Source organism: Gekko japonicus, unplaced genomic scaffold (genome assembly GCF_001447785.1).
Source record: "Gekko japonicus isolate JY-2015 unplaced genomic scaffold, Gekko_japonicus_V1.1 scaffold345, whole genome shotgun sequence".
Taxonomy (NCBI): Eukaryota; Metazoa; Chordata; class Lepidosauria; order Squamata; family Gekkonidae; genus Gekko; species Gekko japonicus.
The window spans coordinates 785,596-805,584 of record NW_015173684.1 but is presented as its reverse complement, the minus strand read 5'-3'; the positions used below and the strand labels follow the sequence as shown (position 1 = coordinate 805,584).

Genomic DNA, 19,989 nt, shown 5'->3' with positions numbered 1-19,989 from the left:
TATATATATATATATATATACACACACACACACTTTTTTGTAAAATATAACAAACAATTGTACTTGTAAATGTATACAAAGTTTTTAAACTTCGAAAATTGACATAAACATATGGATACCAAACAATGATATAAAGTTGATCCAAACTGTACTAAACATTTAAACTATAAACAAGAACAACAACCACAACAATAGGGGTAATCCAAAGATGTTTCTTCTAGCTTAATCTAGAGTAGCCAGCTGGTCTTTAAAAGGCTCATGTAATGATAGTTTCGAGAGTGACTTTGATTTTCAAGAATCACATCAGCTCTGTGTTTCTTTGTTTCCTAAGAAACATCTAGAGCAGAGGTCCATCAGTGGCTATTAGCCCCAAGGTATAGATAGGAACTCTCGGTCTGGGGCCAGTGATGCTCTGTATCCTTGGTGCTTGCGGGGCGGGGGCAACAGCAGGAGGGCTTCTAATGTCCTGGCCCCACTGGTGGACCTCCTGGTGGCACCTGGTATTTTTGGCCCACTGTGTGACAGAGTGTTGGACTGGATGGGCCATCAGCCTGATCCAACATTGGCTTCTCTTATGCTCTTATGAATTGGATCAACATATGGAGCAGAAGTCCATTAGTGGCTATTAGCCACAAGGTATAGATAGGAGCGCCCGGTCTGGGGCAAGTGATGCTCTGTATTCTTGGTGCTTGTGGGGTGGGGGCAACAGTGGGAGGGCTTCTAGTGTCCTGGCCCCACTGGTGGACCTCCTGGTGGCACCTGGTATTTTTGGCCCACTGTGTGATAGACTGTTGGACTGGATGGGCCATTGGCCTGACCCAACTTTGGCTTCTCTGATGTTCTTACCTTCTTAAGAAAGCTTTTTGTCCCTCAAACCAATCCATGAGCAGAGCAGGGGGCAGTTGGCAGGTTAGAAGAGAGGGTGGGTCAAGGCTGGTCCCCCTGACCCTCGGCTCTTCCCAGGCACGACTGGCTTGATGGCAGCTCGAATCCTTCACCAGAGGGGCTTTGCCGGCATTTCCCTCCTCCTGCGATAACATCCATCGCGTTTGGTGTCGTGATTAAGAGCGCGGACTCAAATCTGGGAGAACCGGGTTTGATTCCCCGCTCCTCCACTTGCAGCTGCTTGTGTGACCTTGGGTCAGTCACAAGTTCTCTCAGAGCTGTTCTTGAAAAGAGCAGTTCTCAAAAGAGCTCTCTCAGCGCCACCTACCTCACAGGGTGTCTGTTGTGGAGAGGGGAAGGGAAAGGAGTTTGTGAGCCGCTCTGAGACTCCTTTGGGTAATGAAGGGCGGGGTATAAATCCAATCTCCTCCTCTTCCTCTCCTCCTCCTCCTCTTCTTCTTCTTTTTCTTCTTCTTCTTCTTCTTCTTCTTCTTCCTCCTCCTCCTGGTGGGCTTGGCCCTGACGGCATCACAACAGATGGCGATATCTGGCTTGGGAGGTTCATGGCCTCCTTCTGCCCCACAAAACTTTTCAAAGGTAGCTGGCCTGATGTGACTGTGCTCTAGCTGCTTTATAGTCACCATGTGTGCTCTGGAACCACAGATGAGGTTGCCAGCCTCCAGGTCGGCCCTGGAGTTCTTCTGGAATGAAAACTGATCTCCAAATGATAGAGATCAATCACCTTGGAAAAAACAGCTGCTTTGGAGGTTGGGGTCTTTGGCAATGTTCCCTCTAAGATGTGGAGTCTTGTGAGCAGAAATTCTACTTTGTGAGCTACCGGCATTAAAGCTGTGAGCGAGTGACTTGGCTACTGCATAAATTAGCTTGCTCTGGAGCCATCCCTTCCTGAGCTAGGGCAAAAACGTGTGAGCTGGAAGCTAAAAAACTATGAGCTAGCTCACACTAACTCAGCTTAGAGGGAACACTGGTCTTTGGAATTATACCTCACTGAGGTCTCTCCCCTCCCCAAACCCTGCACTCCCCCAAGCTGCACCCCCAATTGCTCAACCCGGAGTCGGCAACCCTAACCACAGAGTACCATTTGAAACCATGTTGTTCAGCTATGGATCAGTTTGTTTGGTCTAGGCCACAGAGCACTGCAAGATGAGGACGAGTGGTGGGCAACACAATGGTGTCTGTTGAACATAAGAGAGAGAGATCAAGTCAGTGAGCCAAGGCACAAAATAGTTAAGAGTGTGTCGGTTTCTCCCTATTTAGTTATTTTATTGTATTTACGTTATAGTCTGCCTTTCTTGCTGGGATTCAAGGTGGTTTATACAGTACAAGTCAATTTGTTGTTGTTCAGTTGCACAATCGAGTCCGACTCTTCATGACCCCATGGACCAGATCCCGCCAGGCCTTCCTGTCTTCCGCCGTCCTCTGAAGTTTGCTCAATTTTATGTTCGTTGCATCTATGACACTGTCTAACCATCTCATCCTTTGCCGTCCCCGTCTTCTTTGACCTTCAGTCTTTCCCAGCATCAGGGTCTTCTCCAGTGAGTGCTCCCTTCTCATTTGGTGGCCAAAGTCTTTGAGCTTCAGTTTCATTATCTGGCCTTCCAGGGAACAGTCAGGGTTGATTTCTTTTAGGATTGACTGATTTGATCTTCCTGCAGTCCAAGGGACTCTCAAGAGTCTTCACCAGCACCATCATTCGAAAACATCTTTTCTTCGGCTCTTGGCCTTCCAGTCAATAAAATATTTAATAAGTCGTATAATAGGACTGGGATTTCAGAAATCTGAAACTAGGCCCCCCCCAAAAAAAAAAGTATTAGCGATGACGTGTTAATGATGCTTCAGGAAAAATAATAATTACTGAAAAGAGTTCCAGCCTGCACCTCTCCTCAACAGCCCTCCGTGAGCGATTTCACCGAAAGTCGCGAAGGTCACCGATGGTATTAGGATAATTATGGCTCCCGGCTAAATCAATTATGCCTCGGCAGGGAGGGCAGGGACCAGCTCCTCACTTGTAACCCCGATCAAAAAAATTGACCGGATATTTTAATGACCTAAAGCATTCTTTTTTCTCTCCCCCCCACCCCCATCTCCCCTTTTTAGGATGAACTCGACCTTACGGATAAGCATAGAGAAGCGATGTTTGCGCTTCCGGCTGAGAAGAAATGGCAGATCTACTGCAGCAAAAAGAAGGTAGGAGACTCGACCGAAAATAAGTTCGCCTCCCAAGGCTCTTCCGTGTGTTTCTCAAACAGTTGCGAGACGGAGGAAAATTCCATGGGATTCGTGGGATTGTTCTGGAGAAGACCAGGAAACCATCTGTGGTGCATGGCGTTCCCTTGGACGTGGAATTTTTAATCACCTTAAACAAGAAGCTAAACAGGGTCAGCCAGTTTTGGTGTAGTGGTTAGGAGCGCAGACTCTAATCTGGGAGAACCGGGTTCGATCCCCCACTCCTCCACATGCAGTTGCTGGTGTGACCTTGGGTCAGTCACAAGTTCTCTCGGAGCTGTTCTCTCAAGGGCAGTCCTCGGTCAGAGCTCTCTCAGCCCCACCGACCTCACAAGTTGTCTGTTGTGGGGAGGGGAAGGGGAAGGAGATGTAAACTGCTCTGAGACTCCAATCTCCTCTTCCTTCTCAGATGGGAGACCACCAAGAAGGCAAGCAGCGACAAACCACCTCCCAGTGGTTTAGCCACAATCAAGCTGCTAGTCCATAACATATCACAGGAGTGCTATTACTGTAAGAGGAGGAGGAGGAGATTGGATTTATACCCCGCCCTTCACTCAGAAGTCTCAGAGCGGCTTACAAACTCCTTTCCCTTCCCCTCCCTATAACAGACACCCTGTGAGGTAGGCGGGACTGAGAGAACTCTTTCAAGGACTGCTCTTGAGAGAACTGCCCTTGAGAGAACTTGTGACTGACCCAAAGTCACCCAGCAGCTGCATGTGGAGGAGTGGGGGAATCAAACCCAGTTCTCCCTGATTAGAGTCTGCGCACTTAACCACTACACCAAACTGGCATAAGAGGGTTTTTCACGTCCCACAGTGTCAACGAATGCTTCCTGAGGGGCACGTCTCTCATCCCTTTGCCTTCTGCCTTGTCCTCGCTGGTATCCTACAGCGGAAGGCCATGCCGTGTCTAGACCATGCAGAGAGAGACTGGCATCTTACCGTCTCATTGGGCAAACGTGGCGCCCGCAAGCGTCCTTTAATGCTTCTTTGGTAATGGAAAAACCGTCCTTGTAAAATATCGCTTTGGGAAGACGCAGCGTTGTAATGAGGCTTTGTGAGTTCTTTACGGAGACTTGTGTCCCGGAGGCTTAATTTGTGTTGCATGATTAAAACAGAGTGATACTTTAAAGGGGGAGGGGAGGGAAAGATCGCCTTGCCAGTCTGCAGTGTGCATTAGATTTGTGCATGTCATGAAATCCGTCTCTGGGAGACCTTTATCGGGACCGGCTACGGTGGCACAACCCTCACCTGGATGGCCCACTCAAGTCCGGGCTCATCACATAGAATCATAGAATCTTAGAACAGATAAAAGGAAGTCCTTCTTCACCCAAGGAATGATTAACACATGGAATTTACTGCCACAGGAGGTGGCGGCAGCTACAAGCATGGACGGCTTCAAGAGGGAACTGGAGAAACATATGGAGCAGAGGTCCATCAGTGGCTATTCGCCACAAGGTGTAGATAGGAACTCTCGGTCTGGGGCAAGTGATGCACTGTATTCTTGGTGCTGGGGGGCATAGTTGGAGGGCTTCTGAAGTTCTGGTCCCACTGGTGGACCTCCTGATGGCACCTGGTATTTTTGGCCACTGTGTGACACAGAGTGTTGGTCTGGATGGGCCATTGGCCTGATCCAACATGGCTTCTCTTATGTTCTGATGTTCTTATGTTCATAGGGTTGGAAGGGACCTCCAGGGTCATCTAGTCCAGCCCCCTGCACAAAGCAGGAAATTGACAACTACTTCCCCTCCACGCCCCCAGTGACCCCTGCTCCATGCCTAGAAGATGACAAAAAAAACCCACCAACTCTCCGGGATCCCCGGTCAAACTGGCCTGGAGAAAAATTGCTTCCTGTCCCCAAAGTGGAGATCGGCATTTCCCTGGGCATGTAAGAAAGGGCCACGAGGACTAAGCACTGAGGCAACCCTTCCTGCCCTCCCTCTCGTGATCTGCCTAAGTTTGTCCCTGGCTAGTACTTGGATGGGAGACCACCAGGGAAGCCCAGGGTCACTACACGGAGGCAAGCCGTGGCAAAGACCCCTCTGAATGTCTCTCACCTTGGAAACCCTGCCAGTCTGACCTTGTCTGACCTGAGTACTGACCTGAGTACTGATCCAGTCTAAGGCAGCTTCATGTGTTAGGAGAGGAGCCGTGGCTCAGTGGTAGAGCCTCTGCCTGGCATGCAGAAGGTCCCAGGTTCAATCCCCGGCATCTTCGGTTGAAAGGGGCAGGCAGAAGGTGATGGGAAAGACTGACCTTGATAGACTAATGGTCTGATTCAGTATAAGGCAGCTTCCTGTGTTCACATTTACTAGGGAGGGGAACCATGGCTCAGTGGTAGAACCTCTGCTTGGCATGCAGAAGGTCCCAGGTTCAATCCCCGGCACCTCCAGCTAAAAGGATCGGGTCATAGGTGATGGGAAAGACTGACCTTGATAGACTAATAGTCTGATTCAGTATAAGGCAGCTTCCTGTGTTCATGTTTATTAGGGTGGGGCTGTGGCTCAGTGGTAGAGCCTCTGCTTGGTATGCAGAAGGTCCCAGGTTCAATCCCTGGCATCTCCAGTTGAAAGGGCCAGGCAGAAGGTGATGGGAAAGACTGATCTTGATAGACTAATGGTCTGATTCAGTATAAGGCAGCTTCCTGTGTCCATGTTTATTAGGGAGGGGCCGTGGCTCAGTGGTAGAGCCTCTGCTTAGCGTGCAGAAGGTCCCAGGTTCAATCCCCGGCATCTCCAGTTGAAAGGGCCAGGCAGAAGGTGATGGGAAAGACTGACACCTTGATAGACTAATGGTCTGATTCAGAATAAGGCAGCTTCCTGTGTCCATGTTTATTAGGGAGGGGCCGTGGCTCAGTGGCAGAGCCTCTGCTTGGCATGCAGAAGGTCCCAGGTTCAGTCCCCGGCATCTCCAATTATAAGTAGGTGCTGAGAAACCCCTCAGCCCGAGACCCTGGAGAGCTGCCACTAGTCTGAGTAGATAATATAGACTGTGATAGTCGGGTTGATCTGATTCAGTATATGGCCGCTTCATGCGTTCTTCTTTAAGGCCATCTCTGTGTTGAACGGCGGGGCTCCTCTGGGTAAGAGAAAGGGAGGAAAAACTGGCGTGCAGGAGCTTTGTCTAGTGCTGCGGCCAGGACGCCTCCGTCCCTGCCGCATGATGCCCCGCTGTAGGTTAGGTTTCCCCCTGCGACTCACCTCGCAAGCCGCTGCCGCGTGCCTCGCTCGCAGGCAGCCAAAGGTTCTCACAGCAGGAGTCCGGTGTTCTGTTTAGAAAGGAGAGTGAAAACCCGGCGCCCCTATATCTATGCCAACGGGGCGCCCTGGATAATCAGTGCAGAAGCCAAAACTAATGGGGCTTAAAAGCAGCGCGGCTTTTCGGGAGGAGAGCTGGGAAGGGTGATCGAAGCCCTCTCGTCAAATATTTAAAAGGATGTCTACGCAAAGCGGGAGGGGGAGAGTTGATTGCGCAGTCGGGATCGAGGCAAGGAGCAAAGGAGGCTTTGGGGAGGGTGAGCCCAGTGCAGAGAAAACCATTTACTGGTCAGCAATGTTCCCTCTAAGCTGTGGAGTCTTGTGAGCAAAAATTCTACTTTGTGAGCTGCTGGCATTAAAGTTGTGAGCGAGTGATTTGACTGCTGCATAAGTTAGTTTGCTCTGGAGCCCTCCTTCCTGAGCCAAGACAAAAAATGTGTTAGCTGGAGGCTAAAAAACTGTGAGCTAGCTCACACTAACTCAGCTTAAAGGGAACACTGCTGGTCAGGCACATTGACTTGCTGGGATGAGCTACCCGGAGGTGCTGTAGCATCTCCGGCCTCGGGGGAAATTGAGGGCAGGTTGGCGGAGATGCTTTAGGTACCGGAGAGGCCTTGGGGTGGAGATTTAGTCAGCCTGGATCCCTTCTGGGTCCGATTTCCGAGTGTCTGGGAAGAAAAGCTATATAAGGCATTGGAAAGACTTACCCAGCGCAAGAGGGGGAATCCGCGTACTGATTGCCTGATATTAACACGGCATGTTGTGGAAAGACCAGACTCACTCACTGGGACAGTCAGTCATGCTAGGAAAAGCGGAAGGCAGCAGGGAAAGAGGAAGACCCGAGATGAGATGGATGGACTCCGTCAAGGCGGCCATGGCCCTCTGTTTGCAAGACCTGAGGAAGACTGTTGATGATAGGATGTTTTGGAGGATGTTCGTTCATAGGGTCGCTACGAGTCAAAGGCAGATTGACAGCATTTAACACACAGTGCACTTACATCACATAAGGACATCAGAAGAGCCCTGCTGGATCAGACCAGGGGTCCATCCAGTCCAGCATCCCGTCTCACACAGAGGCCAGCCAGTTCCTCTGGAGGACCAACAACAGGGCAGAGAGGCCGAGGCCTTCATTAGAACATCAGAAGAGCCCTGCTGGATCAGACCAGGGGTCCATCCAGTCCAGCATCCCGTCTCACACAGAGGCCAGCCAGTTCCTCTGGAGGACCAACAACAGGGCAGAGAGGCCGAGGCCTTCATTAGAACATCAGAAGAGCCCTGCTGGATCAGACCAGGGGTCCATCCAGTCCAGCATCCCGTCTCACACAGAGGCCAGCCAGTTCCTCTGGAGGACCAACAACAGGGCAGAGAGGCCGAGGCCTTCATTAGAACATCAGAAGAGCCCTGCTGGATCAGACCAGTGGTCCATCTAATCCAGCCTCCTATCTCACACAGTGGCCAACAGGTTCCTCTGGAGGGCCAGCAACAGGGCACAGAGGCCGAGGCCTTCATTAGAACACCAGAAGAGCCCTGTTGGATCAGACCAGTGGTCCATCTAGTCCAGCCTCCTGTCTCCCACAGTGGCCAACCAGTTCCTCTGGAGGACCAACAACAGGGCAGAGAGGCCGAGGCCTTCATAAGAACACCAGAAGAGCCCTGCTGGATCAGACCAGTGGTCCATCTAATCCAGCCTCCTATCTCACACAGTGGCCAACATGTTCCTCTGGAGGGCCAACCACAGGGCACAGAGGCCGAGGCCTTCGTAAGAACATAAGGAGAACCCTGGTGAAAAGTCTCTCTTGCTTTCTGTCTCCCCCTGCCCTGCCTATCACAGCACAGCCTGATCCCCGTTTATGGTCCTCTGACCCTCTGGACATCCTTGCCGTGCAGCGCTGCTCTTCCCGTGAAGGCCCCGTTGCCTTCCCTTTCTCCCCCTCCCAAACCAGTCATTCCCACCAGTAACCCTGCCCTTCTTGTCTGCTCCCCCCCTTCCCATGGCTGAACAAGATCAGAGGGGACTCTTAAGTTCCAAGCATGGGACATTAGATGGCTGACTGGTAGGGGTGCGTTGTGGCCAGCCTGGGGGGGGGGGGGGGAGAGGCAACAAAAAGGAAGGGGGGGTGAACTTCCTTATTTTAGCAGTTCCCAGGGGTCATTTTGTAGAAAAAGAGGTGTAGGAGCTCATTAGCATAACTTATTTGCATATGCCACCCCCATCCCCCGACATCACCGGAAGTGTGTCAGAAGGCAACACCCGCCACTCAGGCTCCATTGGACTGTTTTGGATTGCTAGCTATTGGGGGGAGGAACGTGTAGATCTGTCCTCACAGAGGAGGGAGAGCTTATACCTGAATAAAACTTGGTCTTAAAGGTGCCACTGGACTGTTTTGGACTGGGGGGCCGGGGAGGCGGCTCTGCAGCTTATCTGGCTGCTTCTTGCTCTAACTGAGGGCTGCTGGGAGCGGGGGGCGGGGCTTGTTGCATGTGTCCGCCCCCTGGGCTCTTTACTGCGGGAGCTCCGCTCCTGTGCGCTCCTGCAGGAAATGACCCCTGGCAGTTCCCATCACAGAATGACTTGCCTTTCTGTCCTGGTGGTTCTTGTGCAAAGAGAGGAGGGAGGATGGCGCCTTCGTTTTCTGCACAGGCACAATAACAGCAGATGTTCCCAAAAAGCGGGGGGGGGGGCATGGGTGCTTTACAGAGACCATCTCAATCCAGGAAGGGTGGTATCCACAACCCACTTGTGGGTCCTGATCTTTCGGTCGAAGACAGCCGTGTGAGGCTGTGTAACATAACGCAGCGTAGTGGTTAAAGAAAGTGCTGGACTGGGCCCTGGGAGAGCCGGGTTCGAGTCCCTGCTCGCTGCGGAACTCACTGGGTCACCTTGGGCCCGTCCGCACTCTTCGCCTAATCTACTTTACAGGGTTGTTGTGAGGATAAACATGGGGGGGGAGGGATAGCCACATAATCTGAGCATTCCTCGAAAGAACAGCGAGATAACAATGTAGTAAAGAGCACAAATGTGTTCAACAAGGCCTCGTCGGTTGTCGGGGTTTTTCTCTCCCCCCCCCCCCCCCCCCCCTCTGGCCGGCCGGTGTCAAGACATGGACTTTTCCCTGTGTTTTTGCTTCACAAATCTTACATGGTTAGGTCAGGCTGGAAGACTGGTTTGGCAGAGGCAAAAGGGTGCTCAGCGGGGGCTCGACTGCGGTATTATAATCACTGTGTCGAGCCTCTAGTCCTACAGGAATGCAACAAGATATCGCCGTTCTGTGCTTTTGCCTCGCGTATCGCATCCCTTCAGCCGATGGGATTGTCGTCCATATTCTGTGGCGCTTTGGTCCATCCTTTCCTGTCGGGCTGCCGGATGGTTTGGCTAGCTCTTGACCTGTCTGAGTAACGGAGGGGAACCTCAAGTCACGAGAAACAGAAACCAGACTGATTCGAGAGGGATTTGGATTCCTGACAGGACGGCTGCCGGCGAGAGACAGGAGCAGTGACCCAAAAAGGGCTTGGGCTGCGGCCTCCCAGCATCTCCAGTCGGGGAGGGACTTTTCGGATTAAGGCGGAAAGGACCTTTGAAGTCTCTCGCACACTCTCTGTCTCTGAAGGCTGGTTTTCGGCTGTGCTACAGAAGAGAAATGAGGATATTGGGTGTGCTTCCACTGAGGGAATAAAGTAAAAATTTAAAAGCGTTATTGGTACCCTCCGACTTGGTCCACACCTAATCCCCCAAACGCATCCTTTGTCGCTGGCCCCTCCTTTCTAGGAGAAGGTATTTTCCAAGGGAGTCACACACACGTAAGAACAGAAGAAAAAGCCATGCTGGATCAGGGCAGTGGCCCATCCAGTCCCAACACTCTTGTGTCATGTAGCGGCCAAAACCCAGGTGCCATCAAGAGGTCCACCAGCGGGGCCAGGACACTAGAAGCCCTCCCACTGTGGCCCCCGAAGAGCCAAGAATACAGAGGTTCACTGCCCCAGACAGAGTGTTCCATCTATACATTGTGGCTAAGAGCCACTTCCCCAGACATAAGAACATAAGAGAAGCCATGTTGGATCAGACCAATGGCCCATCCAGTCCAACACTCTGTGTCACATGGTGGCCAAAACCCAGGTGCCATCAGGAGGTCCACCAGCTGGGCCAGGACTCCAGAAGCCCTCCCACTGTGCCCCCACAAGCACCAAGAATACAGAGCATCCCTGCCCCAGACATAAGAACATAAGAGAAGCCATGTTGCATCAGACCAATGGCCCATCCAGTCCAACACTCTGTCACACAGTGGCCAAAACGCAGCTGCCATCAGGAGGTCCACTAGCGGGGCCAGAACTCCAGAAGCACTCTTGTTATTGCCCCCCCAAGCGCCAAGAATTACAGAGCAGCACTGCCCCAGACAGAGTGTTCCATCTATATCTTGTGGCTAAAAGCTGTTGAGAGACCTCTGCTCCATATGTTTATCCAGTCCCCTCACAAGAACATAAGAGAAACCATGTTGGATCAAGAGAGCCAGTTTGGTGTAGTGGTTAAGTGTGCAGACTCTAATCTGGGAGACCCGAGTTTGATTCCCCACTCCTCCACTTGCACCTGCTGATGTGACCTTGGGTCAGTCACAAGCTCTGGCACAGTTGTCCTTGAAAAAGAGCAGTTTGTGTCAGAGTTCTCTCAGCCCCACCCACCTCACAGGGTGTCTGTTGTGGGGAGGGGAAGGGAAAGGAGTTTGTAAGCCGCTCTGAGACTCCGAGTGAAGGGCGGGGTATAAATCCAATCTCTTCTTCTCTTCTTCTTCAATGGTCCATCCAATTCAGCACTCTGTGGCACACAGTGGCCAAAACCCAGGGGCCCATCAGGAGATCCACCAGCGAATGCAGGACTGCATTAGCCACAAGGTATAGATAGGAACTCTCAGTCTGGGGCAAGGGATGCTCTGTATTCTTGGTGCTTGGGGGGGCAACAGTGGGAGGGCTTCTAGTGTCCTGGCCCCACTGGTGGACCTCCTGATGGCACCTGGTACTTTTTGGCCACTGTGTGACAGAGTGTTGGACTAGATGGGCCCTTGGCCTGATCCAACCTTGGCTTCTCTTCTGTTCTTATGCTCCAACTTCTTAATCATTTTGGCTGCCTTCTTCTGTAGAAAGATAATGGGGTTGTGGTAGGGTTGGCTGACCCCAGGCCCCAGCAGGGGTTCCTACCCACAAACAGGGACGCTGCCACACAATGCCCCCAACGTGATGACATCCCTTCCGCGTGATGTCATTGTGCCAGGGATGTTGCACAGCAACACTCTGGTTTTTGGGTGAACTCTATGGTTTTGAAGGCAAAAAAACCATAGAGTTTTGCCCCAAACAACAGAACGTCATGCGATGTCGCTGACACAAGGATATCACTTCTGGATGATGTCATCGCATCGGGGACATTGCATGTGACGTCACACCCGTGCCTGGAACGGCCCCCAAATCCCCCTGCTGCAACGGTGACGGGACCTGGCAACCCAGGGTTGTGGGCTTGTTCTTGTTCAGTCGCACAGTCGAGTCCGACTCTTCGCGACCCCATGGACCAGCTCCCGCCAGGCCTTCCTGTCTTCCGCCGTCCTCTGAAGTTGGCTCAATTTCATGTTCGTTGCATCTATGACACTGTCTAACCATCTCCTTTGCCGTCCCCGTCTTCTTTGACCTTCAATCTTTCCCAGCATCAGGGTCTTCTCCAGTGAGGGCTCCCTTCTCATTTGGCGGCCAAAGTATTTGAGCTGCAGTTTCATTATCTGGCCTTCCAGGGAACAGTCAGGGTTGATTTCTTTTAGGATTGACTGATTTGATCTTCTTGCAGTCCAAGGGACTCTCAAGAGTCTTCTCCAGCACCATAGTTCAAAAGAGTCTATTCTTCGGCGCTCGGCCTTCCTTATAGTCCAACTCTCGCAGCCATACGTGACTACTGGGAATACCATTGCTTTGACCATGCGGACTTTTGTTGGCAGGGTGATGTCTCTACTTTTTATCATGCTGTTTAGGTTCGCCATCGCTTTCCTCCCAAGGAGCAGGCGTCTTTTAATTTCATGGCTGCAGTCACAGTCTGCGGTGATCTGGGATCCCAGGCTACTTCCACCACTTCCCCTTCTATTTGCCAAGGAGTGATGGGGCCAGATGCCATGATCTTAGTTTTTTTGATGTTGAGCTTCAAGCCCACTTTTGCGCTCTCTTCTTTTACCCTGGGCAAGAGGCTCTTGAGGTCCTCTTCACTTTCTGCCATTAGAGTGGTATCGTCTGCATATCTGAGGTTATTGATCTTTTCCCCTGCAGGGTTGTGGGCAGGGAAGGACTAATTTAAAGGAGTCTATTGGTGGGTGGGAGGGCTGGGCAGTTAACCCTTTTTATGCCCATCAGTTCTCCACTGCATCTGGTTCCCCATAACCACTTCCCCAACTCGCATCACTTCTGGTTTCAGAGTCCGGGTAGGGCAAAAATACCTTGAAAAATGACCTGAGGGAGGAAGATGTTTGCAGTGTAGAGCTGTTAGATGGTGGAAGGTTCGGTACCACCTCCTGCCCTTCCATCTCCCCCAAACCAGCAAGATCCTCGTGTTTCCCTCATAGTTCCTATTTCCATCCTCTGTAGTAAGATAGCGAAGGGTTAATGGCAGGATCCGGCCCCAGGGCTTTGTAAGAGGTATAGCCTTGGCCTGCCAGCTCTCCTTCCCTTAATGGGTTTTTTAAATGGGACTGGGCATGCAAGTCATCTGTAAAACGAGAACAGGGAGGGAAGGAAGTTTGCAGAGTGACCCGAGAATTGGTTCAAGCCAGATTATAGACTGACTCTTAATAGCTTAGCGCAACGCAGCCAGATGGAAATCGCTGAGCAATTTTGATTGGGATTCTCTGGAACGAAAGTCTGAAAATTCGGGCGGGTGGTTGTATTGAAGCAGAGGTCGGTGTAACCCCAGGATGGCCATCTGGGTAACCTAGAAATGTCTGGAGGGTCTCCCCCCCCCCCCCCCCCCCCTTACAATGAAGCCTTCTCTTGGTAGGTTTCCTTCACAGCGGAGAGATCATCAGTTGAATTTCTTGCAGGAATGAAAATGAGGCTTCTCGGTAGGGTTGCCACTGGCAGGGGTCCCGCTAAGCTGAGTTAGTGTGAGCTAGCTCACTGTTTTTTTAGCCTCTGGCTCACACATTTTTGCCTTGGCTCAGGAAGGATGGCTCCAGAGCAAACGGATGTATGCAGCAGCCAAATCGCTTGCTCACAACTTTCATGCCGGTAGCTCACAAAGTAGAATGTTTGCTCACAGGACTCCACAGCTTAGAGGGAACATTGGTTGCCAGGCTCCAGTTGGTGATCTCCCAGAAACACAACAGGTTTCCGGGTTACAGAGATCAGCTCACCTGGAGAAGACGGCTGCTTTGGAAGGTGGACTCTGTGGCATTCTGTCCCACTCCTCTCCCTAAAACCCCGCCCTCCCTGGGCTCCACCCCCCAAATCTCCAGGTATTTCCCATCTCGGAGCCGCTAACCCTACGTTACCGTCATACTATTTGTCATTCTTGCCCAGTATTTTGGCGGCTGCTGCCATCTCTGGGATCTCCCGTTGTGGCCTGCCCCTAGGCCTGATCCAACATGGCTTCTCTTACGTTCCGAAAGCCGGTTTGGTGTAGTGTTTATGTGTGCGGACTCTAATCTGGGAGAACCGGGTTTGATTCCCCACTCCTCCACTTGCAGCTGCTGGATGACCTTGGGCAAGCCATCGTTCTGGCAAGAGCTGTTCTTGAAAAAGAGCAGTTTCTCTCACAGCTCTCTGAGCCCCACCTACCTCACAGGGTGTCTGTTGTGGGGAGGGGAAGGGAGAGGAGTTTGTAAGCTGCTCTGAGACTCTGAGTGAAGGGCGGGGTATAAATCCAATCTCTTCCTCCTCCTCCTCCTCTTTTTCTTCTTGGTCTGCTCCAGCAGGGCTTCCCTTGCGTTACCCCAGAAGTTATTTTTTTTCGATAGAAAATCCTTTTGGGTTGTATTTTTTTAAAAAGGGAGGTTTCTGGTAAGCTCCACGTCCGGTACCTGCTCTCTCTTTTTTTTTATTTCCTAGGAGTGGCTGGTGCAGCCAAAAACCCGCATCTGTTAGCAATCTTTAGGGTTTTAAATTGAAGCTTTTTAAACAATGAGCCAATTGACCACGAAAGGTATTTGGTCCTGCGATATTTGCTTATTGTTAGTGTGATTTAAAGGTGGGGAGGGGAGAGGAAAAAAGAAACCTTGGGAAATGCAAGAGTTAGGGGTGTGGGGAGAGAAGCCGGGGGTTGATTTCGCACTAGAGCTGCCTCGATGTTGCGCCGCCGTTTGCCCCGATACTATTGGTCAATTTCACACCCGAAGCCGCGGGGCTGCATTTGACTTGCGGCTTCACCCGATTTCCTCTGCAGTTTCGTGATCCTCAAAAAACAGGATCACGAAACTGCGGGGGAAATCGGGCAAAGCCGCGAGTCAAAATGCTGCCCCGCAGCTTCGGGTGTGAAATTGACCAATAGTCTCCGGGGAAACGGCGGCGCAATATCGAGGCAGCTCTAGTGCGAAATCAGCTCTGGTCCTGTGAGGAAAGGTTGAAGGAGCTGGGGATGTTTAGGCTGGAGAGGAGACGACTGAGAGGTGATATGAGAAGCATCTTCAAGTCCTTGAAGGGCTGTCATATTGAGGATGGTGTGGAGTTGTTTTCTGTTGCCCCAGAAGCTCAGACCAGAACCAACGGGTTGAAATTAAATCAGAAGAGTTTTCAGCTAAACAATAGGAAGAACTTTAGTTGCTGTAGACTTTCCGGGATGTGTGGCCGTGGTCTTGGCATTGTAGAACCTGACGTTTCTCCAGTAACTGTGACTGGCATCCTCAGAGGTATAACACGAAAGATGGAATACTCTCTGTGTCAAGGTGAGAAGAAAATGGTAGGTAGTAAATGTATATCTACTCCAGAAGGTGGGTAGGGCTGAGTCACTGTCTTGTAAGAGTTCCCCAGGCTGTGGACATGCTAATGGAGGAGCTTTCCTGAGGAGGTTCTTTTGTTTCCTGAGGAGGTTTCCTGTTTCCTGAGGAGGTTGTTGAAATTCTAATCTTATCTGTAGTGCTGTTGTCTGATGCAAAGCCTTTTTTTTGTTTTTCAGGACAGGAAGCCATGTCCTATTATTTTTTAAACTCTCTTCTTTCCTGTTGAGATTCTGTTTATGTTTGTGAATTTCAATGGCTTCCCTGTGTAATCTGACATGGTAATTGAACATGATGTCCAACCTTTCAGTGTCTTGGAACAAAATACTGTGTCCTGTTTGAGTTTGTTCCAAGACACTGGAAGGTTGGACAACACTTTCAATTACCATGTGTTGGGATTCCTTTTGAGTAAGTCAACAGAGTATTAAGAGTCCATGGTGCGTGTTAAAATATAAAAGTTTGCTATAAACCTAACATGGGGAAAAGGTACACAGGATATGAAAATAACAAAGAGCTAATATGCCTACATCCTTACAGCTAAAGGTAAAACAGGAAGAGCCGAATGGCGTCTCCTTCTCAGTCAGACCAAAGAGAGGAGGGGAAACCAATATGCTAAATACTTGACACCTTGGTTTCCAATCAGACTAGCAAACTAGCTCCAAAGTTCCCGGGCATTCTGTTGTCTAAACAGATTGGTTACAAACAAACATGTGACTTAACAAACACCATTAACCCTGTAAATACTGAAGTGTTTTGACTTGTACCACCCAACACCATGTCACCCTTCAGCCGTCGTTTCTCCAAGCTAAAGAGCCCCAAGCGCTTTAACCTCTCTTTAGGGAAAGTGTTCCCTTTGTTGGTCTTGATGGTGCCACTGGACTCAAACTTTGTTCCGTTGCTTCAGACCAACACAGCTGAACCCATCTCATGTTGGTTCCCCTCTTTCCTTTCTGCCTTCAGCTTTTCGTACTATTATTGTCTTTTCCAGCGACTCTTGTCTTCTCATAATGGGACCAAAGCAGAATATCCTCAATCCTTTAGTCAATTTAACTTCTAGGGAGAATTCCGGATTTATTTGATCTAGAGCCCTCTGCTTTCTCTAGAACCCACTCTCCTCCAACACCACGTTTCAAAGGAATTTATTTCCCCCCCCCTGCCAGGTTCTTCACTGTCCAACTTTCACACCTAGGCATAGTAATGGGGGAATACCATGGCATGAATTATAATGATCTTGGTAGCCACTTAAGGCTCTTTTTGGGCTCCTTCATGCATTCCATGTGTTGTTGTGTTTTTTAAAAAAATTGATTGTAATCTGTCCTGTGAATTTATTTATTTATTATTTATTACATTCGGTTTATACACCGCTCTGACCCGAAGGTCTCAGAGCGGTTTACAGGCTGGTTGCAAGTGCAATTTAATTCCCTTACCTAAGGCCACATAGTACAGGGGGTGGGGCTGCCTACTGGCACCCAGGTGGCGGGTTAGCTATTCTGTGGCTCCGTCTCCTCCCTCCAGGCGGTCCACCGGGGTCGGCATCCATTCTTGGTGTCCAGGGCAGGTCTTCCTTAGCTTGGCGATCACCTGGCGCGCGGCCCGTATCAGTCCCGGCTCGGCTATGTCCATATGCGGCTCTGCCGCGCCTGCGCCTCTACGTCACCGCGCTCCTCCGCGACTCTACTTCTGCCTCCACTGTCGTCGGGTCTCGCCACACGCTGTTGCTTTCTGGGCACCAGGGATCTCCACACTGCACCATTGTTCCACCGCTACTGTTGCCGCCGCTGATGTTCCCACCACATCCTCACAGGGAGGAGGGTGCCCCCTACCCTCTAAGGGCGCAGGTACCCATTTATCTACTTGCTTTTATTTACTTGCTTTCGAACCGCTGGATGGGCGTAAGCTAGGACTAGGGCCGGGAACTCACCCCGGCCGCGGTGGGTCTCGAACAGCTGTAGTAGCTGTTTGCTTGATGTTACTGCAGGCGTTTTACCGCCTGCGCCACCGCTCCCTCTAACCATCTGATTAATAAGACAGGAAAAATGGTTAATAAGGAAGCATCCTTTGATTGCTTGACCAAAGTTTGCTTGTTTGTTTTAATGTAGAGGAGGGGTGGGCGACACACACACACCCCTCCAAGAGCAAGTGCCAAAGAATGGCAGGCCAGACCATTTTGATTGGGGTGCAGGCATGGTTTGCTACTCAAGTTAGGCAAATCGGAAAATGGCTTCAGACTTGTTACCAGGCCCACAGCCAGGATTCTGTAGCTTGGGGGGCAATTTTTTTTCTGGTGGGGCTGAAATTCTCAGTACAGAAAGCAAAGCCATGTAGCCAATAGAAAGCTGTTAGCAGGATAGATCTCTAAATTGCAAGCTGTCGACCACTTTAGATGACAGTTCTCAGCTGCTGCAAGTTAATCACTTCTGCCAGCCGAAGCAACAATTCTGAGAACAAGCCGGCAGGTGGGGGTGATGACTTCTATAGTCAAGAAAGCTAACACTTCATTCATTCATTCATTCATTCATTCATTCATTCATTCATTCATTCAGTTTATACCCCGCCCTCCCCGCCGAGGCAGACTCAGGGTGGCTTACATAAAATGCATATATAAATACAATTAAAATCCATCATAAAAGCAACCAAAAACCATAAACAGAAGTGAAACTCAAAGAGTACATATAAGAAGGTTCTATGTAAATACATGATTTGATTGATTGAGAACGGTATGATTTAGATTACTGTTGTTTACGTTTCGTTTTGTATGATTTTAGATGATTGTTTTTGTTTTATATATGACTAGGGATAAGGCCCATTGTGGAAATCAATACAACAAGCTCTGGGCAGAAAAACTCTCTTAAAGGAGTCCACTTTCTTGACACACAGTTGGATCCTAGAGGTCACCTACTCCAACCCCCTTGCTCAGTGAGGGAAGTAGTCAACTACGGCACCCCACTCTGCTTAAAGGAGTCCACGCCTTTAAAAAACGTTTTAAAATGACTGAAAAAAGCATTTCCAGGAGAAATTCTTGTGGGGCTGTGGCTTTAAGAAAGGAGGGCAGAGCCCCTAAAAGCCCCAGCCGTAGCTACAGGCTTGCTTGTCACCTTGCCCATCAACAGTAATGTTGGGCTCACCTTCCTGCCATTGTACTTTCTTTCTGTTTTTTTGCCATCAAGTCGCAACCGGCTTGTTCAGAGATTCTCTTTAACCTTTACTGTTCCTTGTGGCATTCTTAACCTCAACATACTTTCTCCCAGTTACCCTGTCTGAGCTTCCAGAACATCTCTCACGGTGGTGGAAAGTCACAGCTGACGTACGGCGGCCCCACAGGGTTTTCAAGGCAAGAGACGCTCAGAGGTGCTTTAGAGTTGCCTGCCTCTGCGCAGCAGCCCTGGGCTTCCTTGGTGGTCTCCCATCCAAGTCCTGACCGGGGCCGACCCTGCTTAGCTTCTGTGATCGGATGAGAACAGGCTAGGCTGGGCTGTCCAGGCCAGTGTGAGCAGCCTAGCATTAACTTTTTACATTACATTACACTTTCAGTTTATATACCGCTCCTTCCCGAGGGCTCGGAGCGGTTTACAGAGAACATTTTAAACCATCCTAACTAGGGCCACAGTGCAAGGGGAGGGGCGAGTGCCTACCAGGCACCCGCAGCAGGGTTTTTTCTTGTTGTTCTTTTCCGTCTCTTTGTATTCCGTGGTGGGTTCTTTCCGTTTCAAGGCGACGGTGTCTCGGCGGAGGTCTTTTTCCCCATAGCGACTCCTTCTGGAGTCGTTCTCACGGCACGCGACTGTGCGACGGCTGTAGCAACTGGCCTCCATCCCATTGGGTCCGGCCGTGCCACGTCATCACGTTGCCGCGTCTCCTGGACCAATCTCCGCCTGGGTCGCTCGTTGCTTGATGCCGGATTACCGCCACGTTCGCCGGATAGCCACCCGTCGCCTGTCGCCACCGCTCAGCTGCTGCCACTGCTGCACACCAATCCATTGGAAGGAGGGTGCCCCCCGCTCCTAGGAACAGGTACCCATTTATCTACTTGCCTAGGGCTTTCGAACCGCTGGGTTCATATCCTCCCCCCCACCCCCACCCCCCACACTTCGTTCTGCCACTGCAGGGTTGTTGTTTTTCTTTTGTCTGGCACTGGGACCAAAAAAAAAAAATTGCCTGCCCCAATCCAGAGGTCGAAAAGAGCGAAGCAGCGCAGACTTTTACAGGCCATTAAACAGAACTTGGCAAGCGCCCCGTTCTGCCTTGCCAGTTGCAGGGCTGCAGTTCTTAGGCCGCTTGCTTAGAAAGAGGGACCTGGAGAACTTCCAAACTCTTCCGTTTCTAAGGCTTTGAAAGTCCCCGGCTGCTTTCTTTGAAGTGCCCATTTTCAGAAACTGCAGAGTAAGAGCATCGGTTGTTGAGCTTTCAGCAACCCAAATCGCTTAGTTCATAAAATACGCTGTAGTGTTTCAGGAACCCAAATACGTTTAGTGTTTTCCGCAAATCTGGCACGGTGCTTTGCCGTGCCCCTCTGCACCCAACTGGTGGTGTGCTCCGTGCTTAACTGAGGATCCTAAGACCACCAAGAAGACAGAGCATCACTGCCCCAGACATCAGAAAATAAGAGAAGCCATGTTGGATCAAGCCAATGGCCCACCCAGTTGAACACTCCGT

At 50.6% G+C, this 19,989-nt stretch overlaps 1 protein-coding gene and 2 non-coding genes across 3 annotated transcripts in view; all 3 read left to right on the top strand.

Annotated features, from left to right (window-relative positions):
• Positions 1-19,989, top strand: part of DAAM1 (dishevelled associated activator of morphogenesis 1) — a 321,668-nt gene that overhangs the window by 167,517 nt on the left and 134,162 nt on the right. The window contains exon 3 of the mRNA XM_015423080.1: positions 3,004-3,093. Within this exon, the coding sequence (XP_015278566.1) occupies positions 3,004-3,093 (90 nt within the window). The remainder of the gene's footprint in view (positions 1-3,003; positions 3,094-19,989) is intronic.
• On the top strand, positions 5,625-5,696 carry TRNAT-GGU. The gene has a single exon. It is a non-coding gene; the product is annotated as a tRNA-Thr (tRNA).
• TRNAA-AGC lies at positions 5,798-5,869 on the top strand. Its single transcript has one exon. It is a non-coding gene; the product is annotated as a tRNA-Ala (tRNA).